The following is a 22,598-nucleotide window of genomic DNA, read 5'->3' as shown; positions in this document are numbered from 1 at the left end:
TGGCGGGCCATCCCAGGGGAAAAAGATCTCCTCCACTGAGCCCTAGCATGGTTCTGGGTAAGCACCCAACCACAGGGGGATGGGGGGAGTGGTTTTCAGCCCCTCTGCCCATACCTCATGTTCCAGTTAATTCTCTGTTGCTGGACACAGGTGGCTTAAGAGAACCTCCTGAAGAGGTTGGTCCCTCTGGGGCTAAAATGATACAGGGTCTGGTTCTCAGCTTTGTCGTTTCTTAACTTCCTCTAGTGTCACAAGATCGCAGCTAATCCATAGGGCCTTGTTAATCAGTCAAACGTGACCCCTCTGGGTGGCTGCAGCCTCGTGTCAGTGCCTCCTCTCCCCCAGATTTATCCTGCACCCTGTAACCTATGATGTGATCAAACCCAAGAGACTTAATAACCCCCCCCCCCACCCCCAGTTTCCTTTTCTGTCATACGGAACTGATCTTCTCTACCCCGCCTTTCCCAAGGGGCAGCGGCAAGGCCCAAGCCCTTAAACGGTAAACAGGGCAGCCATGAGGGTGGCTTACCTGTGCCCTGGGTGATACAAGAGACGAGATCCTGCAGGCGCACCTTTAATTCATCGAAGCTGTCCGTGCGCACGGCAGCTCGCAGGCTCTGGGGCTCCTCCTGGCGCAGCTGGTGGAGTGCCTTGCGCAGGAAGCCGTGCATGTCCAGCACCTCCTGGTCGGAAGCATAGAGCTTCATCCTCTGCACAAGCACGCTGCCCATGCGGATGCGCTGCAGCACAGCATCCAGGCGGCCCAGTTGGCCCGCTTTCTCTTCGTAATCGCGCTGGTACTGTGCATTCACCTCCTCCAGCAGTTGGCGCTCCACCTCCAGCACGCGCTCCACCGCCTGGCGCATGTGCGTGCGGATCAGCTCCTCGGTGGCCGCGCGCATGCGGTCCAGCTGGCTGATGGCCGAGCTAATTTCCGCCTGCTTCGCGCCAAAGGTGCGGTCCTGCTCCTGCAGGTTCTGGGTCATGACGTCCAGCTCCTCCTGCCGCTGCTGGATCTCCGTCCCGATGTCGCACTTGAGCTCGCTGTGGCCCGTATCCAGGAGCGCACACGAGCAGCACAGCGGCTTGGAGCAGCCTCGGCAGTAGATGCTGCGGACACATAAGGCTGGCCTGATTTAGGGCTCGCCTGCTTTTTTTCTCTTTATATTCGTTATTAAATTCCTCTTCAAAAATTACAAAACTTTGAATCATGGTATGTTTCTACGTTCGTGCTTTTCTCAATTCAGTGTTTGTGGCTATGGTGATAGTATCCAAACTACCAATAAAACGTATTAGAACATCAAAAGTTACTAAAGTAATAATAGCTAGCCTCCATCCGTGAAACAACGCCAAGACGTACAACAAGAATGTTAATCATCTCTTCCCAGCGTTTCTGAATTTCCTTTCCCCACCTCGGAGGCAACCAGGTGAGCTCCCTGGGTGCATCCTTCACACCTCTCTCTATTCAAACAGCTTTACGTAAATATCCAGACTACGCTGCTGCTAGCAGAATTCTAAGGACTTGATACATTTCATTCCACTTAATCCTCCGTAGAGTTTCTTAAGGGAGAATTACTGTTATCCTCATTTCACAGATAAAGAAACCAAGACATTCAGAGTTTAAATAATTGGCTCAAATATCTACCACAGTTTTGGGCAGGTTGATGTTCTTAAAAAAAATAAGAGCATGCTAAACCTTTGTAACTTCCTCCTTTAATTGAACTTTTGTTCAGGACACTCCTCTAGGTCTGCAAGTATGGATCTGATGTATTCTCGTTAATAGCTTCTTTACATTCCAGATGGACCACACTGATTCATTCATCCTGTTAATGGACATTCCAGTGATTTCCTGTTTGTGCATTTTTCCCCAATATGCACAATGCTTTCTGTAGCCTAATGCATGCATCCTTTTGTTTCTATGAAATACATTACAAAATAATAGGATTGCTAGATCAAAGAGTATGTATATTTTTATTTATTTAATATATTTTAGCCAGCAGACACTTCCATAGCATTTACTATGTGTCAGACACTATTATAAGCATTTGACAAATATCAGCTCATTTAATCCTTCTAACAATCCTATGGAGTGGGGATTATTATTATCCCTATTTTAAGGATGGGGAAACTGAGCAAGAGGTACAATAACTTGTCCAAGGTCACACAATTAGTAAGTGGTAGAGTCCAGATGCAAATTGTAGTAGGCAGAATAATGGCCCCCATCCAAGTACTAATTCCTGGAACCTGAATATGGTACCTTACATGGAAAAAGAGACTTGACAGGTGTGATTACATTAAGGATCTTGAGATGGGAAGATTATCCAGGATTATCTGGGTGGACCCAATGTAATCACAAGAATCCTCATAAAGGAAAGAGGCAGGAGGCAGGAGAGTGAGAGAAGAGAGAGGTGATGATGGAAGTAGAGGTCACATTGACACTATCCTGCTGGCTTTGAAGATGGAAGGGGATCATGAAATACAGAATGCAGGCAGCCTCTAGAAGCTGGAAAAGGCAAGAAAATGGATTCTCCTCAAGAGCCTCCAGAAGGAACACAGCCCTACTGACGTCATGATTTTAGCTCAATGAGACCCATTTCAGACTTCTGACCTCCAGAGGTACAAAATGATATATCTCTAATGGTTTAGGTCCCTAAATTTGTGGTAGATGTTACAGCAGCAACAGGAAACTAATATAAAAACCCAAGCAGCCTGGCTCAGAGTCCATGCTCTGAAACACTGCAGTCCTGCTTCTTCAAATATTACCAGGAAAAATATTAGTCACTTCCCTAGAAATACTGCTGTAATTTACTCTCACCAGCAATGAAAATAAAAAGTTAGCCCACCTGAGGCCAGGAGAAAGGATTTTAGCTGGGGCCACTTTGGCCTTAATTACTGAGATCAACTTGTCCCAGAACTGCCAACAGAGAGCCTGCTGGCCGACCCAATTCTAAAATCTTGACACCAGGTACTAGTCCTCAGCTTTGCCAGCTCTCAACCTACCCAAGTCACCCAAGGTGGTAAGGTCCCAGGGCTTGACCCTCCTGCTCAAACACAGGAGACTTATGCCATGCTAGCAAAGCTTTTCTGCAGACAGAAAAGTGTGTGGAAAGTGGGATGGGGGTTGCCACTGGGTCATGAGCCTTGAGCTCCTCCAGCCTCAGGAAATCGGATCTAAGTAACAGAGACCCACATCACCCAGAGGCAGGGCCAGTGGCTGTGGTAAGTGGCAGGTGGAGCAGAGAAAAAAGCTGGGCAGATGTGGATCTGACCTCAGCTCTGTGCCCTTCCTTGGCAGGTCATTTAACCTCTCTGCACCTCAGTTTTCTTACCTGTAAAATAGGGATAATTCCTACCTCATATGGGAGTGCTGGAGAGGATCAAATGAGGTAAGCCCTACATGAATGTCTTTAAAAAAGACTATGATTATAATTGACTGAAATATTAGTGCTCCCTAATTAGACACTACTAATGAGAAATGTTAAGCAATTATGAAAGGAATGAATAACTCGACAGAGGGCAATTTGGCAGTATTCATCAAAATTACAAATGTATTTATCCTTTGACCCAGCACTCTCCCTTCTAGATATCTTTTCTGCAGCTCTATCTCCATACATAAAAAATAACATTTGTACAACGTAACACAGTCCATAATAGCAAAGAATAGAAACAACCTAAGTGCCCATCACTAGGCAATGAGTTACATAAATTACAATGCACCCGTACAATGGAGTACTATGCAGCTGAAAAACACTGAGGAAGTTCATTATATGGAAAAATCTCTCTGGCAAAATAAGGATAATAATAGGAGTATTAAAAAAAAAAATAATAGGAGTATTAGGAGGATTCGATGAGTTAATATATATAAAAGGTTAGAACAGTGACTACCATATAATGTGTTCAATTATGACAATGTACATTTTAAGTAAAAAAATCAAGGCGTAGAAGTGTATTATAGGGGACCTCGCCTGGTGGCGCAGTGGTTAAGAATCTGCCTGCCAATGCAGGGGACACGGGTTCGATCCCTGGGCCGGGAAGATCCCACATGCCGTGGAGCAACTAAGCCCGGGCGCCACAACTACTGAGCCTGCATGCCACAACTACTAAAGCTCGTGCGCCCTAGAGCCCGCACACCACAACTACTGAAGCCTGTGTGCCTACAGCCCATTCCCTGCAACAAGAGAAGCCACCGCAATGAGATGCCCATGCACCACAATGAAGAGTAGCCCCCGCTCGCCGCAACTAGAGAAAGCCCGCGTGCAGCAACAAAGACCCAACGCAGCCAAAAAAAATCCCAAAGTGCATTATAGGATGCTGCCTTTTGTGTAAGAATGGAGAAAAATAAGAATATATTCATATTTGATTGCATTTGAATAAAGAAACCTTGGAAGGATACAAATTAATAAAAGTATTTACAGGATGGGGCAGGGAAGAGGTGGAGTGAGGCATTTCACTGTATGCCTTTTAGGTTGCTCTCATGTTTGAACCTTGTGAATGTATTGATATTACCTATGTTTTTAATTAAAGAACAGAATTCTACTAGATGTGGGCAATTAGATAGGCTATAGAAATAAAGGGAGAACTAGAACCAGTTGTCATTTTCCTAGCTTTGGATCCATGGGAGAGGGGCTGAGACCGAGGTGAGTGACTCTTCCTTAGAAAGAGTGCTCCAGGCCTGGGAAGGGGACCCCTAGGGTGGCCTGGCTGGAGGGAGAGCAAGACTTGCTGGGGGTACCACAGTCTCTGCTGGGTCCTCTTCTTAAGCCCCTTCTGCCCCAAATGGGGTCTCCCCAGGGAAACCAGCCACCCCTGCCCCTCTGGATGGAAGGAGACAATTGGCTTCAGGTCTCTGTTGAGGGGCCTGCATCGGACGCCCTGGGGTCCAAAGCCCCCAACTTTCTGATAAGACTGAGGTGCAAACCCTGAATCAGAATGACCCATTTTGGGCCTGCCACCCAAGACCAAGGATGACTTCCTTGGCCTAGGGTTCCTTCACCCTCATTCAAAGGACACTTACTGAGCACCCACTATGTGCTTGGCACTTTTGGGGGAGACAGAGGTGAGGTGGGCACCTACCCACAAGGAGCTCCATGACAAGGACCCAGACTTAACACAGACAGAGAGGTGTAGCTCTGGAAAGCAAAAGGGCACTTATTTGCTTCTGTAAGACTCGAAAGAATGCACTAAAACACCACGGAATCAATAAGAAGTTGCTCAGCAAAGTGGCTGGATTATACCAGAATTAAGAGAAGAAAACAGCTTAATTCTATTCCAGCAAAGCAAATGAAAAGAAATATGGAAAAATTTTCCATGTTCTCATTCACAACAGCAATTTTAAAAATGCTAAAAAAAAAAAAAATACCTAGACATAATCCTAGCAAGAAATACATAGAACTTATATGGAGTAAATGACAAAAACCCACTAAGAGAGAAAGTCTAAAAACAGAAAAGTGTATCAAGGTCCCGACTGGAGAGACTAAATAGTATAATATTAATTTTCCTCAAGTTAATATAAAGGTTTAAAGCAATTTGAGCCAAATTACGAATGAGATTTTAAAACTCAACCAACTGATTCTAAATCTCACATGATGAAAAAAAAGAAAAAAGAATAAATTTCACATGAAGGAGTAAACAGATCAAATGGCTAAGAAATTTTTTGAAAAATCAGTGTAAGGAAGGGGATTTTCTCTGCCACTGACAACATTATAGAACTACCATTATTAAAAGTGTACATACTAGTCTAATAGGAGAATGATCAGCACAACAGACCAGATAGTCCTGAAAGAGGCCCTGGCATCTATCAGAATGTAATATTTTATATAATAAACAAAGCATCCCAAACTAACGGACATTAAAGGATTTTCAACTATTAGATCATGAAAACTGGCTACAGGGGGGGAAATAAATCAAGTTCGAGCTTTGCTTCATACACTACACCAAGATATATTTTTGATGAATCGGAGTTAAATATGAAAAATAACACCATGGAGACATAATAGTTGACTATTTACTCTCATGACGGTAAAGACCTTATAACCACTGAAGAAGTGGAAGAAATCATACTATCAACAGATGCAGCTGCCTGAAAATTCAAAACTACCTATTTTTTGGAAAGACATTCATGACCTCCTATTATAAGAAAAGCACACTTTGTAACACTAAGTGTTGTTCATTCTGTTTTAGATGATTATAGAGACAGCAGGAAGGAAAGGAAAAAGTCTAGATTGATAGTAGTTACCTCTTTCTCTTCCTCCTTCCCCGTTTTTACTTACTGAGATTTTCCAAAAGTTTCCGTAATCAATTCTAAACAAACGAGTTTGGACTTCAAATAGGAGGCAATGGGGAACCGTAAAAGAACATCCCCTCTAGGAATTACAACAAGCTCTTTCTCTTCTGCCTTGTGATATATTGTTTTGTTTATCCCTTTATGACTGTTCAGCGAATTGACTGCATGATTAATATCTTAATAGAAACCCCAACATGTTTCCTGGGTTCTCAGTCTTCCCATCCAAAAGCTGCCTGTGTCTAAACTGCCATCCCAGAGGCCACGTGACAGCAGACAGGGTATGGGTTCTGGAGACGGCCCGACCTAGGCCTGAATCTGAGCTCCTCCACAATTCCTAGCTATGAGGCCTTGAGTAAATTACTTTCTCTCTCTGAGTCTTAATTTCCCCATCTATACAATGGGCATAAGGATGCTCTCTCATAGACTGTTACAAAGACGAGGGGCTGGTGTATGTGAAGTGACCAGCACGGTGCCAGATACACATTGGACATTCTGGAGCTGTGAAAGAAGAGGGGGCATTAACCACACATGTACACGTGGCATGGGAGAGCCCTGCTGCTGGTGGGTGAGCCTCTCAACCTCAGGCAGTAAGGAAACATCACCACTGAGTGTGGTCTCTGGGCTGTTCCCTTCCCAGTAGGGACATGCCGCCCTAGACCAGCCACACTTCCCACTAGGACCAGAGCAGCATGGCACTTCTGCTGTCCTAGGAAACAGGGTAACTCAGAATGCAGGAAGCAAAAATCCTATGAAAACAGCCCTAGTGGAGGAGAGATGGCCCCAGAGCAAAACTCCAGGGCAGGCCCTGGCTTGCCTGAATGGTGATGGAAAAACTCTCCACTTCACCGCCCCCATCTCAACAAGGGTTGACGGGGGATCTCACTTTGGTGGAGTATGGAAAGGAGCAGCCTCCTTTGGAAATTCAAATAATTAGCTAGAGGGTAATTAAAGGGATCCGTCAGTCATTTACACAGTAGTATGGATGCATTTAATGAGGCTGGTTTCCTGCCATCTCCAGGGTGACACAGTTGAGGAAATAAGATTTCTGAAGCCAGGAGAGGAGATGCATAATTGTAGAGACTGGGATGCTCAAAGAGAGTGAAAGCATTATTCCTATTGACCTCCCCTCCTCCAACTATTCATTAGCTGAGAAGGTGGTGACAGAGATAGGAAAACCTGCGGTCTCAGAGAGGAAGATAACAGAAGTTAAGAGAAGCAGCAAAGAGGGACTTCCCTGGTGGCGCAGTGGTTAAGAATCCACCTGCCAATGCAGGGGACACGGGTTCAAGCCCTGGTCCGGGAAGATCCCACATGTCGCGGAGCAACTAAGTCCGTGCGCCACAACTACTGAGCCTGCGCTCTGGAGCCCACGAGCCACAACTACTGAGCCCACGCACCGCAGCTACTGAAGCCCACACACCTAGAGCCCGTGCTCCTCAACAAGAAAAGCCACCACAGTGAGAAGCCCGCGCACCACAACGAAGAGTAGCCCCCGCTCGCTGCAACTAGAGTAAAGCCCACGAGCAGCAACGAAGACCCAACGCAACCAAAAGTAAATAAATAAAATAAATTAAAAAAAAAAAAAAGAGAAGCAGCAAAGAAAGAGGAGAGGAGGGAGCCTTGTCTATTTCACACTATGGTCTTATGCTGGTCCCACACCCAAGAAAGAGGAAGAGAAAGTTTGTAGTTTCCCTTCCCCACTCTTTTCTATGTAGGTCTCTGCTTTCAAGACTGGCATATCCATGGTGGACAGTGTTCTGCTGGGCCACGTCACTCATTCAGTAGGTAGCAGGTGCACTGCTGCATGGGTGCCCTGCCTCTCCTGCCCTCTCTATGGCAGTGAATGGCACTACTGTTCAAAGGCCCCTCAAGCCAAAGATCAAGGGGAATTCCAGATTCCTCCCCTCTTCGACTGCTTCAACAATAACTCATTATTAAGTCTTGTTAAGGTCTACCTTCATTTACTTAAAAAAAATTACTGAGTACCAGCTATGTACAGGTATGGGGCTAGAATGTAGAGACGATTAAGGTAGAATTCTGGTTCCTAAATCTGTCACATCAGTTCCCATTGATACTGCCTTTGTTCTTGCCCCAATTATGGCTTATCTCCTTTAGCACTGTCCCCTAATAGGCCTCCTTGCCTCTGGTCTCTCCAATCAACCTTTCCCAGTGCCACCACATGGTATTTGTAAAATGTGATCATCTGGGAATTCCCTGGCGGTCCAGTGGTTAGGATTCCGTGCTTTCACTGCCAAGGGCCCTGGTTTGATCCCTAGTCAGGGAACTGAGATCCCACAAGCTGCGTGGAGCAGCCAAAAAAAAAAAAAAAAGTGATTATCACCATTCACTGAGGTGACTGCAATGATGCCCCTTGGAAATACAGTCAGAATAGTATCAAGCGCAAGAAATATCTTAGGTAACACATAAGTAATATGTTAATGAAGGAGATTCAATTTTTGAACAAAGATCACTTGGGCAAATTCACTGAGTTTTATAATAATGCACTATAATTATATAGTATTGGATATTAGTGAACATGAGCACAATTTGGATTTACATGCCAGTAAATGTTGTAAGAGGACAAGGCAAAGTTTATCACATAGATAAGTACAGTGATTACTTATTAATCTGATTAAGCTATTTCACTTAAATCCAACCTAATTTCAATAAATAAAACGGCAAGGGGCTTCCCTGGTGGCGCAGTGGTTGAGAATCTGCCTGCCAATGCAGGGGACACGGGTTCGAGCCCTGGTCTGGGAAGATCCCACATGCCACGGAGCAACTGGGCCCGTGAGCCACAATTACTGAGCCTGCGCGTCTGGAGCCTGTGCTCCGCAACAAGAGAGGCCACGATGGTGAGAGGCCCGCGCACCGCGATGAAGAGTGGTCCCCACTTGCCACAACTAGAGAAAGCCCTCGCACAGAAACGAAGACCCAACACAGTCATAAATAAATAAATAAATTAAAAAAAAAAAAAAACAGCAAAAGAGATGGAAATAGCTGAAACAATTAACTAAAGCCATGAATAAGAAAAATGCTATTGGATATTAAGGTAACAATAACTTAATACTGTATTAAATAATATATGGTATAAACAGGCAGCTCTTCTATTTAGTTGTACCTATCTCAAAATACCTCCCCAACTCTAACAGCTTCGGCAGAACAAATCCAAACTGTAAAACACGCCAAAGCGGGCTTCCCTGGTGGCGCAGTGGCTGAGAATCCGCCTGCCAATGCAAGGGACACGGGTTCGATCCTTGGTCCAGGAAGATCCCACACGTCGTGGAGCAACTAAGCCCATGCGCCACAACTACTGAGCCTGTGCTCTAGAGCCTGTGAGCCACAACTAGTGAGCCCACGTGCCGCAACTACTAAAGCCCGTGCGCCTAGAGCCCGTGCTCCACAAGAGAAGCCACCGCAATGAGAAGCCCGCGCACTGCAACGAAGAGTAGCCCCCGCTCGCCGCCAACTAGAGAAAGCCCGCGCACAGCAACGAAGACCCAACACAGCCAAAAATAAAATAATTAAGTAAATAAATTTTTTTTTAAAAAATATGCCAAAGCAGGCATTTGTTACAAAATTCAATGACTATAAAGTTAATCATTAAATGTTAATAGAATCTGGTGACATCAGAAACAAGCAGTAACTCCTTACGTGACACAAACAATTTTGATATCCTCCAGAAGTACTTTTATTAAAATAGGTATAAAATGATTTTATGTAGCTCTGAGTGTATACTGTGGTTCTGATCTTTGTTACTCATTCAATACTCACTAAATATTTAAGTTTCCCCCAAACTGTGGTAATACTCTTAAGATTACTAATCAGAAAAAAAATAAAATCATAAATTAAAAACTGTAATACTAATGGTAATAGAGCAAGAGGAAAATGAGAAGGAAAGGAATTGGAAGAAAGAGGAGGAGGGGTTATGTTAGAAAATTTCACTGAAATAAACAGAATTTTTAAACTAAAGGAGCAAGCAGGGTTTCAGAATAATTTGATACAATATGCTCCACACCAAGACAGCTTGGTTAAATTGATAAACTTAAGGAATGAAAAATATCTTTAGGCATCGAGACAGAAAAAGCAAATAAATTTGGCCTCAGGCCTCTCCTGGTGGATGTTTGATGCTCGAAGATAATGCAGCAAAGTCTACAAAGCTCTAAAGGAAAGACCGTGACCAGGTATATTACACCCAGCCAAGAGGTCATGCAAGCGTAAAAGCAACTGAGACATTCTCAACACCAAGACACTCTAGGAATTCAGAACACAGAAGTCCTTGAGAAAAACTGCTGATTGACAACATCCGTCCAACCAAGAGCTGAATCAAAACAAAGAATCCATGAAAAGTGGTGTTAAAGTGAAAGGACCAGTGCTGTGAATTACAGCCATTGTGACATGGAACCAAGACTACAAACATGGGAGTGGACCATCCTGATCTTTCATGGCAAAGACTTTGTTACTGTCTAAAATGGATGCATTTCATTAAAAACAAACTATAATGACTCCAGCCTCTTGATGCCTTAGTAATATTTTTGCTTAATCTTAGGTCTTTTAGGAAATATTTTAGGATGAAGAAATATTTCTTTGAAGTTTAGCAAGTCTAATTTTACTTTAGTATCTTTTTCTTTCATCAAAGTCAAGGAAAATTAAATTTAACATTGCTTAAATAGTATGCTTCCTTTGAATAAGCTAATTGTAAGGGAAGATACACTCTGAGCTCGAAACAAGCAACTTGTAGAATCCTTTTTTTGCAACTCGGCCAGGTTGTTAGTTGAAAACTACCTGTATGTGGAGGCTGGCAGCACCAGGACAGACTCTGCAGAGTCTGCAGTCAGGAAATCCTGCTTCCTGTCCTGGCCCTAGCTCAGATAAGATCTCCTATTTGCGGATGAGCTCCCATTAATGTCTGGGCCTCTTGTAACAATTCTCTCTTCCTCAATAATCTTATAGGAGGGTCTGGGAATTAAGGTAACAGCACAGGAAAAAACATCTCAAAAGACAGGAAAGTGCTTTATTGTGTTAAGAAGAGGTTAAATCCAACCAGAAGAGCCCATTCTCTGACCATATTGGAAAAGGTTTCAGTTTCCTATTGAAAGGCGCTGCCCAGGTACCAAGGGATCGGGGAGCGTCACTCAAGGCTGATTTTAAGTCTGTCCCCTGCACTGTGGTTCCTGCCACCACTGCGTGATGTCCACCTCTGCCCTGAACCCTCCCCTGGGCTGCCCAGGATGTCTCTCCCCACCTGTTGCCAATCACTCCAACTTCTGGTCTTGGGAGCTCTTTTCCCAGTTTATGATCTCATCATACGTCTCAAACTTGAATAATAGGTCTTTCATTTTCCCCACTCAACTGTAACTAAAGCTCTTCCCGCTACAAGTTTTGATGGTCCTGGATTAATTCCCCTACCCCATCCAGCCAAGCTTTGGGATCTCACACCCCAACATGGGTCTCATCGACAGTCCTAAACCCCCATTACCCTTGGCTGCAAGGCACTCCGCAGCGCTCCCCAGCACATGTGATGAAAAGGCTGGCAGCCACCTTGACCTCCAGGTCAGGCAGGCCATGGCCATGTGAGACTCTGGCCTTCTCCCCATGCTGCCACCTCTGCATTCTTGCAGGCCTCACCCCCACCTGCACCATGGCTCAGCCTCCTAATGCAGCTCCCTTTCCCCAGGTCCAGATTCTTTGCTTCAGTTCCGCTTGGGTCATATATCCAACAGTAAGGTGGTAAATCTCAAATTCTTTATGGAATAGGGTAAAATGTAAATAAGCATGCAGCCAAAGAAAAAAAAATCCTGGTCTCCTTGCTCCTAAACTTGCCCACTTCAATCAAAGTACCAGAGTGCAGAAGAGGATCTGAACATTATCCCACTCTCTGCCTTAATACCACCAGTGGGTTTCCAACAGAGTCCCCAAAGGTCCATTCACACTGTGTTCTACAGAATACTCACTGGTACAAGAGTAAACTGCAGGAAAATGGAGCAAACTGAGAACATTCCTTTGCCCCGGAAATTGTAGGATAGAGTCCAAACTCTCCCATGTTTGACCCTAGCTCACCCTTCCAGACCCTGCCCTCCAGCACAGCCTTTACTTGCAGTTCCTGAAATGCAGCAGACTTGCTGGTGCCTCTGCCTTTGCACATGCTCCCTCCCCTCTCTGCTTCCTTACAGGCCAGGCTAAGTGTGACACCCCCTTGGAAGCTGCCATCCCCAGCCAATCCAGGCTGGGCAGGTGGCCTTTTCTGAGATCACATGCCTGGTGCCTGCCTTCCTTCTTCCTTCTGCCCTTAAATAACTGAGCACACACGGGATGTCAGCCGTCTGGCAAGGGAAAATATGAGGGAGAGGACTGTGTCTTATCACACTGTCCTAAGGGCGACTATCAGCACAGAGTGACAATGGTGAGCAGGCTTCCTTGAAGCACTTTGCAGCCTTGATTGTTAACTGCAGATCTGGTTCCTCCAGCAGACTGTGACCTCAGAGGGCCAGGGCTGTATCTGTTTGTACTTATACCCTAGCACCTAGCAGAGGGCTTGCTACATAGTAGGAATGTGAGCTGAAAGAATGGACTCCACAGGCATGGTGATCAAATGCCAATGGCCCCAGGGAGGACACTCCCAAGCTGAGTTTGAAAGTTTAAAGCCACTTCTGATGCCGCTCCCAGTGTGAGCCCTAAGTCAGCTCAATGTCAAAGGATGGAATGGTTTATTATTGACTTGTAACCTGCAGGAAGTTGTGGGTTATTATGACACTGAGGTTTTGTGCAGAAGAAACAAGTTGAGTTTTCCTAGTAACCACTGGTAGATTGTGAAACAACTGTGAATTGTGACTGTGTGTGTACGATTTTTAAGCAATACTGTCAGGTTTTTGAAGCCATCTACCATGCTCAAGGGAAAAGAATCCTGTTCTCTTGCTGGCTGGACCTCCTTGCCCCTTGTACCTTGCCCACTGTGGAGAAATCCACTCCCCACACTAGAGGTGAAGCACTCTGTAAGCTACCACCATCTGGGGCTCTGGGAGAGGCCCCATCCTCACTGCAGGGTAGGAGATGTAAACTGTGGTTTACACAATTGCTGCCAGCCCCTATCAGCTACTAAGACTGTGCAGTCTAGATGTCCACATGTACATGTGAGCAGACAACACAGAACCACAGGACCTACAAAGAGAATCAGCAGCCAAAATGGGGACCAAACTGATTCCTGGCTCACACTGAAAAAAAGGGTAATATAGGAAACATAAACCTTCTAAAAATTCTAAGTTTGTTTTTCAGGGAGATTTAAGAATATACACTGAGAAAACAAGAACAGGCTGACAAGAAAAAGCATCCTGAGAACACTGACCTTGTTCAGCAATTAAAAAAACATGATTGCAATTGTTGCAGCACCATGGATGGACCTAGAGACTGTCATACTGAGTGAAATAAGTCAGGCAGAGAAAGATAAGTATCATATGATCTCACTTATATGTGGAATCTAAAAAAATGATACAAATGAACTTATTTACAAAGTAGAAATATAGTCACAGATGTAAAACACAAACTTAAGGGTTGTGGGGGAAAGTGGGGGAGGAGGGATAAATTGGGAGATTGGTATTGACATATACACAGTACAATATATAAAATAGATAACTAATAAGGACCTCCTGTATAGCACAGGGAACACTACTCAATACTCTGTAATGACCTATATGGGAAAAGAATCTAAAAAAGAATGGATATATGTATATGTATAACTGATTCACTTTGCTGTACAGCAGAAACTAACACAACATTGTAAATCAACTATACTCCAATAAAAAGTTAATTAAAAAAAAGCCACACACACAAAAAAACAATAGTTATAAAAAGAAAAAATAAGCAAATGAACAGAAATCAATATATAGAAAAGTAGAAGACAATTTCTTTGAGCTGAAGAAAGATTTGAATTTTCAGTTCAACAACGTCAGAGAGTATTATTGAAAAAAGAAAAGACCTATAGCTTGATCAATCATTCTCAAGAATAAAGAAAAATATATAAAAATCCTTAGCAAACAAAAACAGATTACTCACAGGGGAAAAATAATTAGATAATAATTAAATTTCTCATCTGCAGCACTGGAGGCCACAAATTTATGAAGCAATGTGTATATATTCCAAGATGAAAGATTTGTGATTGTGACCTCAGAATTTTACACCTAGCTAAACTTTCCTTTAAATGTGACAGCAGAGAACTCCCTGGCGGTCCAGTGGTTAGGACTCCGTGCTCTCACTGCTGAGGGTCCAGGTTTGATCCCTAGTCAGGGAACTAAAATCCCACAAGCTGCGTGGCATGGCCAAAAATAAAAATAAAAAATAAATTAAAAAATAAATGTGACAGCAAATGAAGGACATGCAAGTTAAGACAATCAAGATTCCAGAAAGTAAACTCTGAAAAGCAACCAAAAAAAAATTACTTGAAGTATTCCAGCCAAATGGGAAATTAATAACATTAAATAATTGAAGAAAGAGGAAGATATGTTATAGAAAAAATTATTGTGAGCAATGAAACTAATTAAAATCTAAGATTATAGATAACAAGTGGGTTATAATGTGATGATGACACTTAATAACTGTCAAAAAAGGATGCTTAGAATAGAAAAGACATACAATTTGGTAATAATCTAGAACTAAAATTTCATGTTATTTCAACTATATCTGAATGTGGGAAGAGAAAGAGGGGAGAAGAAAAAGTATGCTAAAAGTTTTATCTTATCTGGAAGAACAGTTGTAATCTACTCTTGATGGTGAGAGATACACACACACACACACACACACACACACACACACATGTTCTAATATGTTTGTTAAAAATTTAAACCAGAATAGAAAGAGGAGAGATATATATGATATATCTCTACAAAGAATACACATTTTTAAAAAATCCTAGGAATATGCTAGTCCACGGAATATGGTCCAAGGCCCCAAAGAAAACATCAGTATAGTCCCAGATATAACTCAAATACTAGGTGACCATACTGTAGAAATTAACATCAAATATTTAAATCAAACATCACAAGCCACTTGAAAATTTTAGAAAACTCCCTCCCCCAAACTCTTCTATCAAAGAAAAAATGTTTAAAAAGAGAAAAGACTGAAATTATAGATATTTGAGAAATGATTGACTATGATTACACTACATCAAAGTTATGGGATGCAGCCAATGTCATACTCACAGGAGAATGTATTAAACATAAGGATAACAAATAAATGAATTAAATGTTCAGTTAGATGATGAATAATGAGAGACAAGTAGAAGAAAGAAAATAATGATGATTAAAAACAAAATGATTAATTAGAAAAAAGGAAAACATTAATATCAGTAAGCAATAAAAGGAAAGACCAAAAAGCCAGTGCTTTGAAAAGATCACTAAAGTAACCACAAATATACAACATTAGAAATAAGAAAGGGAACACAATTACAGGTATAGAGGAGATTTTTAAATTATAAAAGATAACTCAGGATGAACTAGAAAACATTCCAAAAAATCTGATTCAAGATCCAAAAAAAAGAGGAAAAAAACCTACTCTTCAAAAAAGGTACCTGTATCAGATAGTTTTTCAAGAAACTTCTATAAGCTTGAATTGCTATGTTCTTTAAACTAGTCTACAGCAGAGAAATTATAAGAGTAGCATTTTAACATTTATTGAGTATTTAATATGTGCCAGGCACTATGCTAAGCAATTTATATATATTATCATGTTCAAAAAAGTTTGCAAACTCATTGAAAGAGTTGTCTTATCAAATGAATAAGAAAACTTGACAAGGAAATCATACATATTCATAAAATTTGATCACATTTATAAATATAGATAATAGCCTAAATAAAACAGTACTAAGTGGAATCTAGCTAGAAATTAAAATAATAGTATATCATGACCAGATAGAGTTCTTCCTCCCAGGAATTAAAAAATGGTTCAACATAAAGAAACCTATTGATATAATTCATCATATTAAAAGGTGAAAGGACATCTTCAGAGTCCAAAAGAACATCTATTCCTGAGTTAAAAATAAAACAAAATAACAGCAACAACAAAACTCTTAGAAAACTAGAACTGGGAGGCAACTTTCTTAATGTGATTTTTAAAAGTCACCTAAGGAAATCAATAATAAGCATCATACTAAACAAGAAAACATAAGAAACTTTCTCATGAAAGATAGGTACAAGACAAAGTTGCCTTTTCTAACCACTGCTTCACATTATTCAATACTGTCCTGGCAGTTCTGGCCAATCCAATGAAACAAAGCTACAAAGAGGTAATATGTATAAATACTGGAAAGAAAATAGTTTTTATTATTTGTAGGTGATATGACTGTTTACCTAGAAAATCCAAAAAATCAACTGAAAAACTTACAAGAATAAAAGAGCCCAATAAGATGGCTAGATGTAATATAAATATACACAAATTAATAGCATTAGTGAATGTTAATGATAACCAGTTAGAAATTATAATGGAAAAAGATTCCATTCATAATATTATTACATATTAGAAATTTCACTATAATTTAAAAGTTCAAGATGTTTGTGAATAAAACTATAAAACCCAAAGATATAACCAGAGATGAGGCCAATTCTTCCAAGATTTAATGCCATCTCAGTCAAAATCTCAATGAATATGTAAGTTCTGAAACTGCATGAATTGTAAGAGCAAAAGCAACTGTACAAATTATGAAAGCAAAATTATTTTTGAAGAAGAATGGGAATTCACCCTATCAAATATAAAGCTACAGAACTCCTTACAGTAGTAAGGATTAGCATAAGAATAGTTTGGTGCAAAACAGAGATTTACAAACATATTCATGACTACATGGACATTTAGTACAAGATTAAAAGGGCATTTCAGATCAAAGCAAGAGTGGATTATTCATAAGCTACAAGGATATATTGTACAACATGGGGAATATAGCCAATATTTTATAATAACTATAAATGAAGTATAACCTTTAAAAATTGTGAATCACTATATTGTACACCTGTAACACAGAATATTGTACATCAACTATACTTCGATTTTAAAAAATGGTAAAAAACAAACAAAAAGAGTGAATTATTCAATAAAAGTTGTTGAGAGAACTGGCTTTCCATTTGCAGAGAAATGCAAAGCAAGGGTTCTTACCTTATACCACACACAAAAATAAATTCCATGGGAATGAAAAATTTAACTATAAAAACAAATTATTAAAATAGAGTATAAGTAAATATTTTCAACATTGGCGTGGGAAAAATCTTTCCTAGGATGATCAAAGCCAGATACCATAAAGGAAGAGATTGATGGATTGGACTACATAGAACTAAAAACTTAAACACAACACCTCATATTGAATGAATGACAAAGGTCAACACAGGAAAAATATCTGCACTATAACAAGCTCTTACAATTAAAGACTAATTCCTAAAAGTAAACAAACAAAGAAGCAAAGGACCTCAGGAGGCAATTCACAAATGCAGAAGCTCAACGGCCAACAAACACATGAAAAGCCACTGGACCTCAACCTTAACAATAAACAAAGAAATCCAAATTCCAACAACAGTATCAGCTGTGGAGGAATCTGGTAGTACAGGTGGTAAATCTCCAAGCAGGAAGTAAGCAAGCCACAGTCAGTTTAGCAGGAATGGAGCTCTGTCTGAGTGTGCCCCCAATGGGCAAAGAATACTTTCACTTTGCAAGCAGATCCCCAAGAATCTTATACAAGCTATCTATTGTGGGGGGGAGTATTAAAAGTTCACATAGGTATGCTACCTTTTTGCTTAAAGGAGGAAAAATAAGACCTATAAGACTATATACTCCTACCTGTGTGTATATTCACAAACTCTGGAAACATTCAAAACTGGTAACCATGGTTAAACGTGGATGGGGGAGGGAGAAGTGGTGGGTATTAGGCAGATGGGGGACAGAGTGGAATGGAGACTTTGTCCTCTCTATAAATTTTCTTTGTAATTTTTTGCACCATATAAATGTATTATCTATCCAAAAAATCCTGAATTAAAATCCTGTGCTGTTTAGTAAAAATCATTAATATTGGACACGACTTTTTTTTTTTTCTCATACAGACACTCACAGGAAGTGCGGTGTTCCGGTTTTGACTTTTCAGACAGAAACTAACTACCCACATCTCATTCTAGAATCCAGCTATACTGAGACTCCATGGCAGTGCTTCTGGAAAATTCCACTATAAGACTTTCTAAAGGGCAGTTTGGCCACATGTATCGAAATGTAAAACTTTCATAACCCTTCACCTAGAAATGGCATTTCTAAAAATTTATCCTGAAGAAATGACTGGATATGGGTGAAAAGATGATTCTGCAGCATTATTTCTTATAAGGGGAAATTGTAAACTATTGCTATCCATCCATTCGCACGGGACAGCATAAATTGTGGTCATCGCTATTGATGCTGCTGGTCTGTGGACCTTATTTTGAGTTACAAGACGTTAGAAGCTCCTTGACCCACGTTCCCGGCTGTGAGACTTTGGAACTCTGTTCCCCGCACCTTCTACCTCGCTCTTAGATGCCTCACCCCACCCTGGGCAGGCCTGCTCACCTGGTCAGCGTAGGGTTGCGGTGGTTACGGTTGGAACAGAAGATGTTGTTGGACTTGCGCGTGCCATCCAGAAAGTCCCGCGCCGACTGGCTGCGGAGTTCCGCCAGTGGCCGGGCCTCGTGCTTGAGGAACCACTGGTGCGCCTCGATGCACTTGGCGCAGAGGAGCTGCTCGCACTCGAAGCACCAGTAGTCGGCCGGCTCTTTGCAGCGGGTGCACAGTGCCCGCGCGTCCACGATTTGCCGGTACACCGACAGGCGCCGCTGCAAGCTTTCGAAGAAGACGTTGTCCAAGGCCTGCGCATCAGGGCCTGGGGGCCAGGGCGCCTGGCAGATGGGGCACTGCATGCCTGGCTCCTCCAGGCATCCTGAACACAGCGTGTGCAGACAAGGCAGCAGCTTGGGGCACTTGGCTTCTGCCCGGCAGCCCTGGCAACGCAAGAACTGGAACTCTTCCTCCGTGGCTTGCTGGGGGATCAGAGAGGGAGGGGAGATCTGAAGTCCCAGGAGTCCCCACCCAATGGACACCCGCCCCTATGGCTGCAGGCTCAGAGTGGGACTTCCTATGCCATACCAGGCTGTCATTGGATGATGCGAAATCCAGGCTTATCAGTACCCCAATCCTCCACTTACTCAGGCCTTCCCACTCTCACTCCACAATTTACTGAGCATCTACTTCTCCTAAGACACGGTACTAGGCCCTGAGATACAAGGATGTATAGGACAAACCCCTGCCTTCAAGGAACTTAAGTTTAAAAAGGAGATTCATTAAGTGTACATCATATAACCTCACATAAAGTGCTTAATACACTTTGATGTTTCCTCAGAAAGTTAAACATAGAACTACCGTATGACCCAGCAATTCCACACCTAGATATATATACCCCAAAGAACTGAAATCAAGTACCCAGATACTTGTACACTCATTAGTCTGTACACAGCATTATTCACAATAGCCAAAAGGTGGAAACGACCCAAGTGTCCATCAACAGACGAATGGATAAACAAAATGTGGTATATACACACAATGGAATATTATTCAGCCTTAAAAAGGAGATTCTGACACATGCTACAACATGAATGAACCTTGAAGACATTATGCCAAGTAAGATCATCCAGAGACAAAGGGACAAATATTGTAGGAATCCACTTATAGGAAATATCTAGACTAGGCAAATCCACAGAGAAAGTAGATTACAGGTTACTAGCCACTGGGGGAAGAGCGGAATGAGGAGCTATTGCTTAAAGGGTACAGACTTTGTTTGGATAAAAAAATTCTGTAAATAGACGGTGGTGATGGCTACACAACATTGTGAATGTATTTAATGCCACTGAACTGTACACTTAGAAATGGAGAAAACATACATAATATATATATTTGATAACATTTTACCACAAAAAAAGTACTTAATACAGTACCTGGCCCATGAGAAATATTCATAAATGTTAACTAGTATTGTTAATATTATTCCTAGGTGTAAATGCAAATAATGAAAGTTACTGCAATATGGTGTTATTTGTACTTTCATGAAGGACAGTAAAAAGGGCCTGGAAGAACATAGAGCAAGTGATCTAAGTAGTTCCTTTGGGGGTCGGGGTTGGCTAGGGAGTTTGTGCAGAAGACTAATAAACCCCTAATAAACCCCTTGGGGATGGGGGTTAGGGGAGCAGGTGCTCCAAGAAAAGGATCCAAGAAGCTTCCTAAAGGAGAGACCACAGGAACTCTGAGGCCTTAGCCAAGACACCTCTCTCCCACTTTCTGATCTGGGAACTAGGGTTCTTGTTTTTCCACACCTGGGACATGTTGGGGGTTCCCAGGCCGGTGCAATAAGGCTACTATTAGGTAGGTCCTTCGTCTGAGGCAGGGGATAAGAGGAAGGTCCCAGCGTGGGGGCGGAAGAGTCCGGTCCGGGGTGCCACTGACCCTCAGCATCTTACCCCCCCTGCTCGTGGAGAATCGCAGCCCAGAGAGCCCCCCCTACTTATCCTCGTCCCATTTTCTACTTTCCGTGACAGCTACCCCAAACCGAGAAGGTCAGGACCTCATGCCTGGTCTTCCTTCTTTGTATCACTCTTTAAGGTACTTGGCCAAGTTCCCCTGTCCCTCCCCACATCTCCCCCAAGCAAAATCAACAAAGCCTGAACCCCATCTCCCCAAACGCAGTACTAGTACCTCTGTGGGGCTGTGGCTGGGCTCGTGGCCTTCGGAGAGGGACTCCGGGGGAGGCATGGTGGGGGCGTGGGGCAGTGCGGGGTCCTGCTGGGGCCCCGGAGATCGGGCGGGTGCAGCCTCCTGCTGCATGGAATCCAGCGCAGTTTCGATTCTCGGTTTTGATGTTGAAGGGCGGGAGAAGCTGAACCAGAGGCGTGCGCCAGACGTCTGAGCTCCCGAAGCGTCCGAAAGGGGAGGGGCCCGCCGAGGGTCCGCCTCGCGAGAGGAAGTGAGACACTAGCTGTGGGCGGTTCTAGGGGCGGAGAAATGGACTGTGGGTTCTGAAGACTCGCCCCGAGCAGGGAGGAGGAAGAGGGAGGAGAGGAGTAGACGCACAGCTGGACAGTGTCAGAGCTGACCAGGAAGGAGGCAGCCCCCGCCCTCGGTTTTGAAACATTCATTCATCTCACACTGGCACAGCTTTGTGCCAGCCCTCAGCTGGGAGCCGGAGCCGCAGAGGTGAGCCACACGTGGCTCCTACTTTGGAAGAACCCCAGGTCTAATGGAGGAGCAGGCCCCCAAAAGGAGATTTTCACACAGTATTGAGACTGGCTGGAAAGGAGATCCCTCAGCTGGGACATGAAGGAATGGTGGGAATTCGCCAGGGATTCAGAAATTGGAGGGACACTTTAAGCAGAGAGGACAGCACATGCAAAGTCATGGAGGTTTGAAACAGGAGAGCTTGTTTAGAAACTAGTTTTGAGAGAAAACAACTAGTTTTCAGTTTCAGTTTTGGTTATTTTCAGATTTAAGAGGGGACCCATGAGTAATGTCGGCCCAGGAGTGGCCTGGGGCAAGGTGATAGCTAAGCAGATGGACAAGTACTGCGGGCAACAGAGAGTCGGTGAAAGGTTTGGAAACGAGGGACAACATGATCTGTTGTGTATATTGGGACAGTCATTCTGACAACCTAGGGGCAGGTGGCCTGGTCTAGGATAGTGGCCGTGGGATGCGGGGAGAGACCTGAGTCAGAGACGCTAGGAGGACACTGAGTGGAGATGAGGGGAACAAGATGATGCCTTGTGTGACAGTTGAAAGGGCTGGTGAATCCGAGGCAGTAGGGAGTGGGGAGGGAATGGGAAGAGCCGGTGGGCAGGTATGAGAAGAGTGAGGAGAGACGCAGTGGTTAAGAGTCCTCCTGCCAATGCAGGGGACACGGTTTCGAGCCCTGGTCTGGGAAGATCCCACATGCCACGGAGCAGCTAAGCCCATGTGCCACAACTAATGAGCCCGCATGCCACAACTACTGAAGCCCACGTGCTTAGAGCCTGTGCTCTGGAACAAGAGGAGCCACCGCAATGAGAAGCCCCCGCACCACAACGAAGAGTAGCCCCCGCTCGCTGCAACTAGAGAAAGCCCGTGCGCAGCAACGAAGACAACGCAGCCAAAAATAAATAAATTTATTTATTAAAAAAAAAAAAAAATGAGGAGAGAGCAAGTTAGCTCTTGGCCAAAGGAGAAGCCCAGCTCCAAGCTGGTGAGGGGAGAAAGCACAACTCCAGGTGGCATCACTGGGCCAATACCCCTGTCTTCAAACTTCAAAGCA

General features: G+C 43.2%; 1 protein-coding gene across 11 annotated transcripts in view; it reads right to left on the bottom strand.

Moving 5' to 3' along the window:
• The window catches only part of PML (PML nuclear body scaffold), a 47,455-nt gene extending 26,192 nt beyond the window's left edge, over positions 1–21,263 (bottom strand). For 6 of the 11 annotated variants that reach the window (XR_014243355.1, XM_082387687.1, XM_082387682.1 and 3 more), the window contains exons 1-3: positions 21,014–21,258; positions 18,842–19,308; positions 530–1,110 (exon numbers count right to left, since the gene is read on the bottom strand). Coding sequence is in view for 9 of the 11 variants with exons in the window: in XM_082387687.1 (XP_082243813.1) it covers positions 530–1,110; positions 18,842–19,308; positions 21,014–21,142 (1,177 nt within the window). In the remaining 2 variants the exon portion in view is untranslated. Of the gene's footprint in view, positions 1–529; positions 1,111–18,841; positions 19,309–21,013 lie in introns of all 11 variants that reach the window. The other 5 variants (XR_014243354.1, XM_082387685.1, XM_082387690.1 and 2 more) reach the window with 3 other exon arrangements.
• Positions 21,264–22,598: the final 1,335 nt, after the last annotated feature.

This window comes from Balaenoptera borealis, assembly GCF_965194805.1.
Source record: "Balaenoptera borealis genome assembly, chromosome: 3".
Taxonomy (NCBI): domain Eukaryota; kingdom Metazoa; phylum Chordata; class Mammalia; order Artiodactyla; family Balaenopteridae; genus Balaenoptera; species Balaenoptera borealis.
Note: the sequence above shows the minus strand (reverse complement) of the source record. Positions and strands in the feature narration are given on the sequence as shown.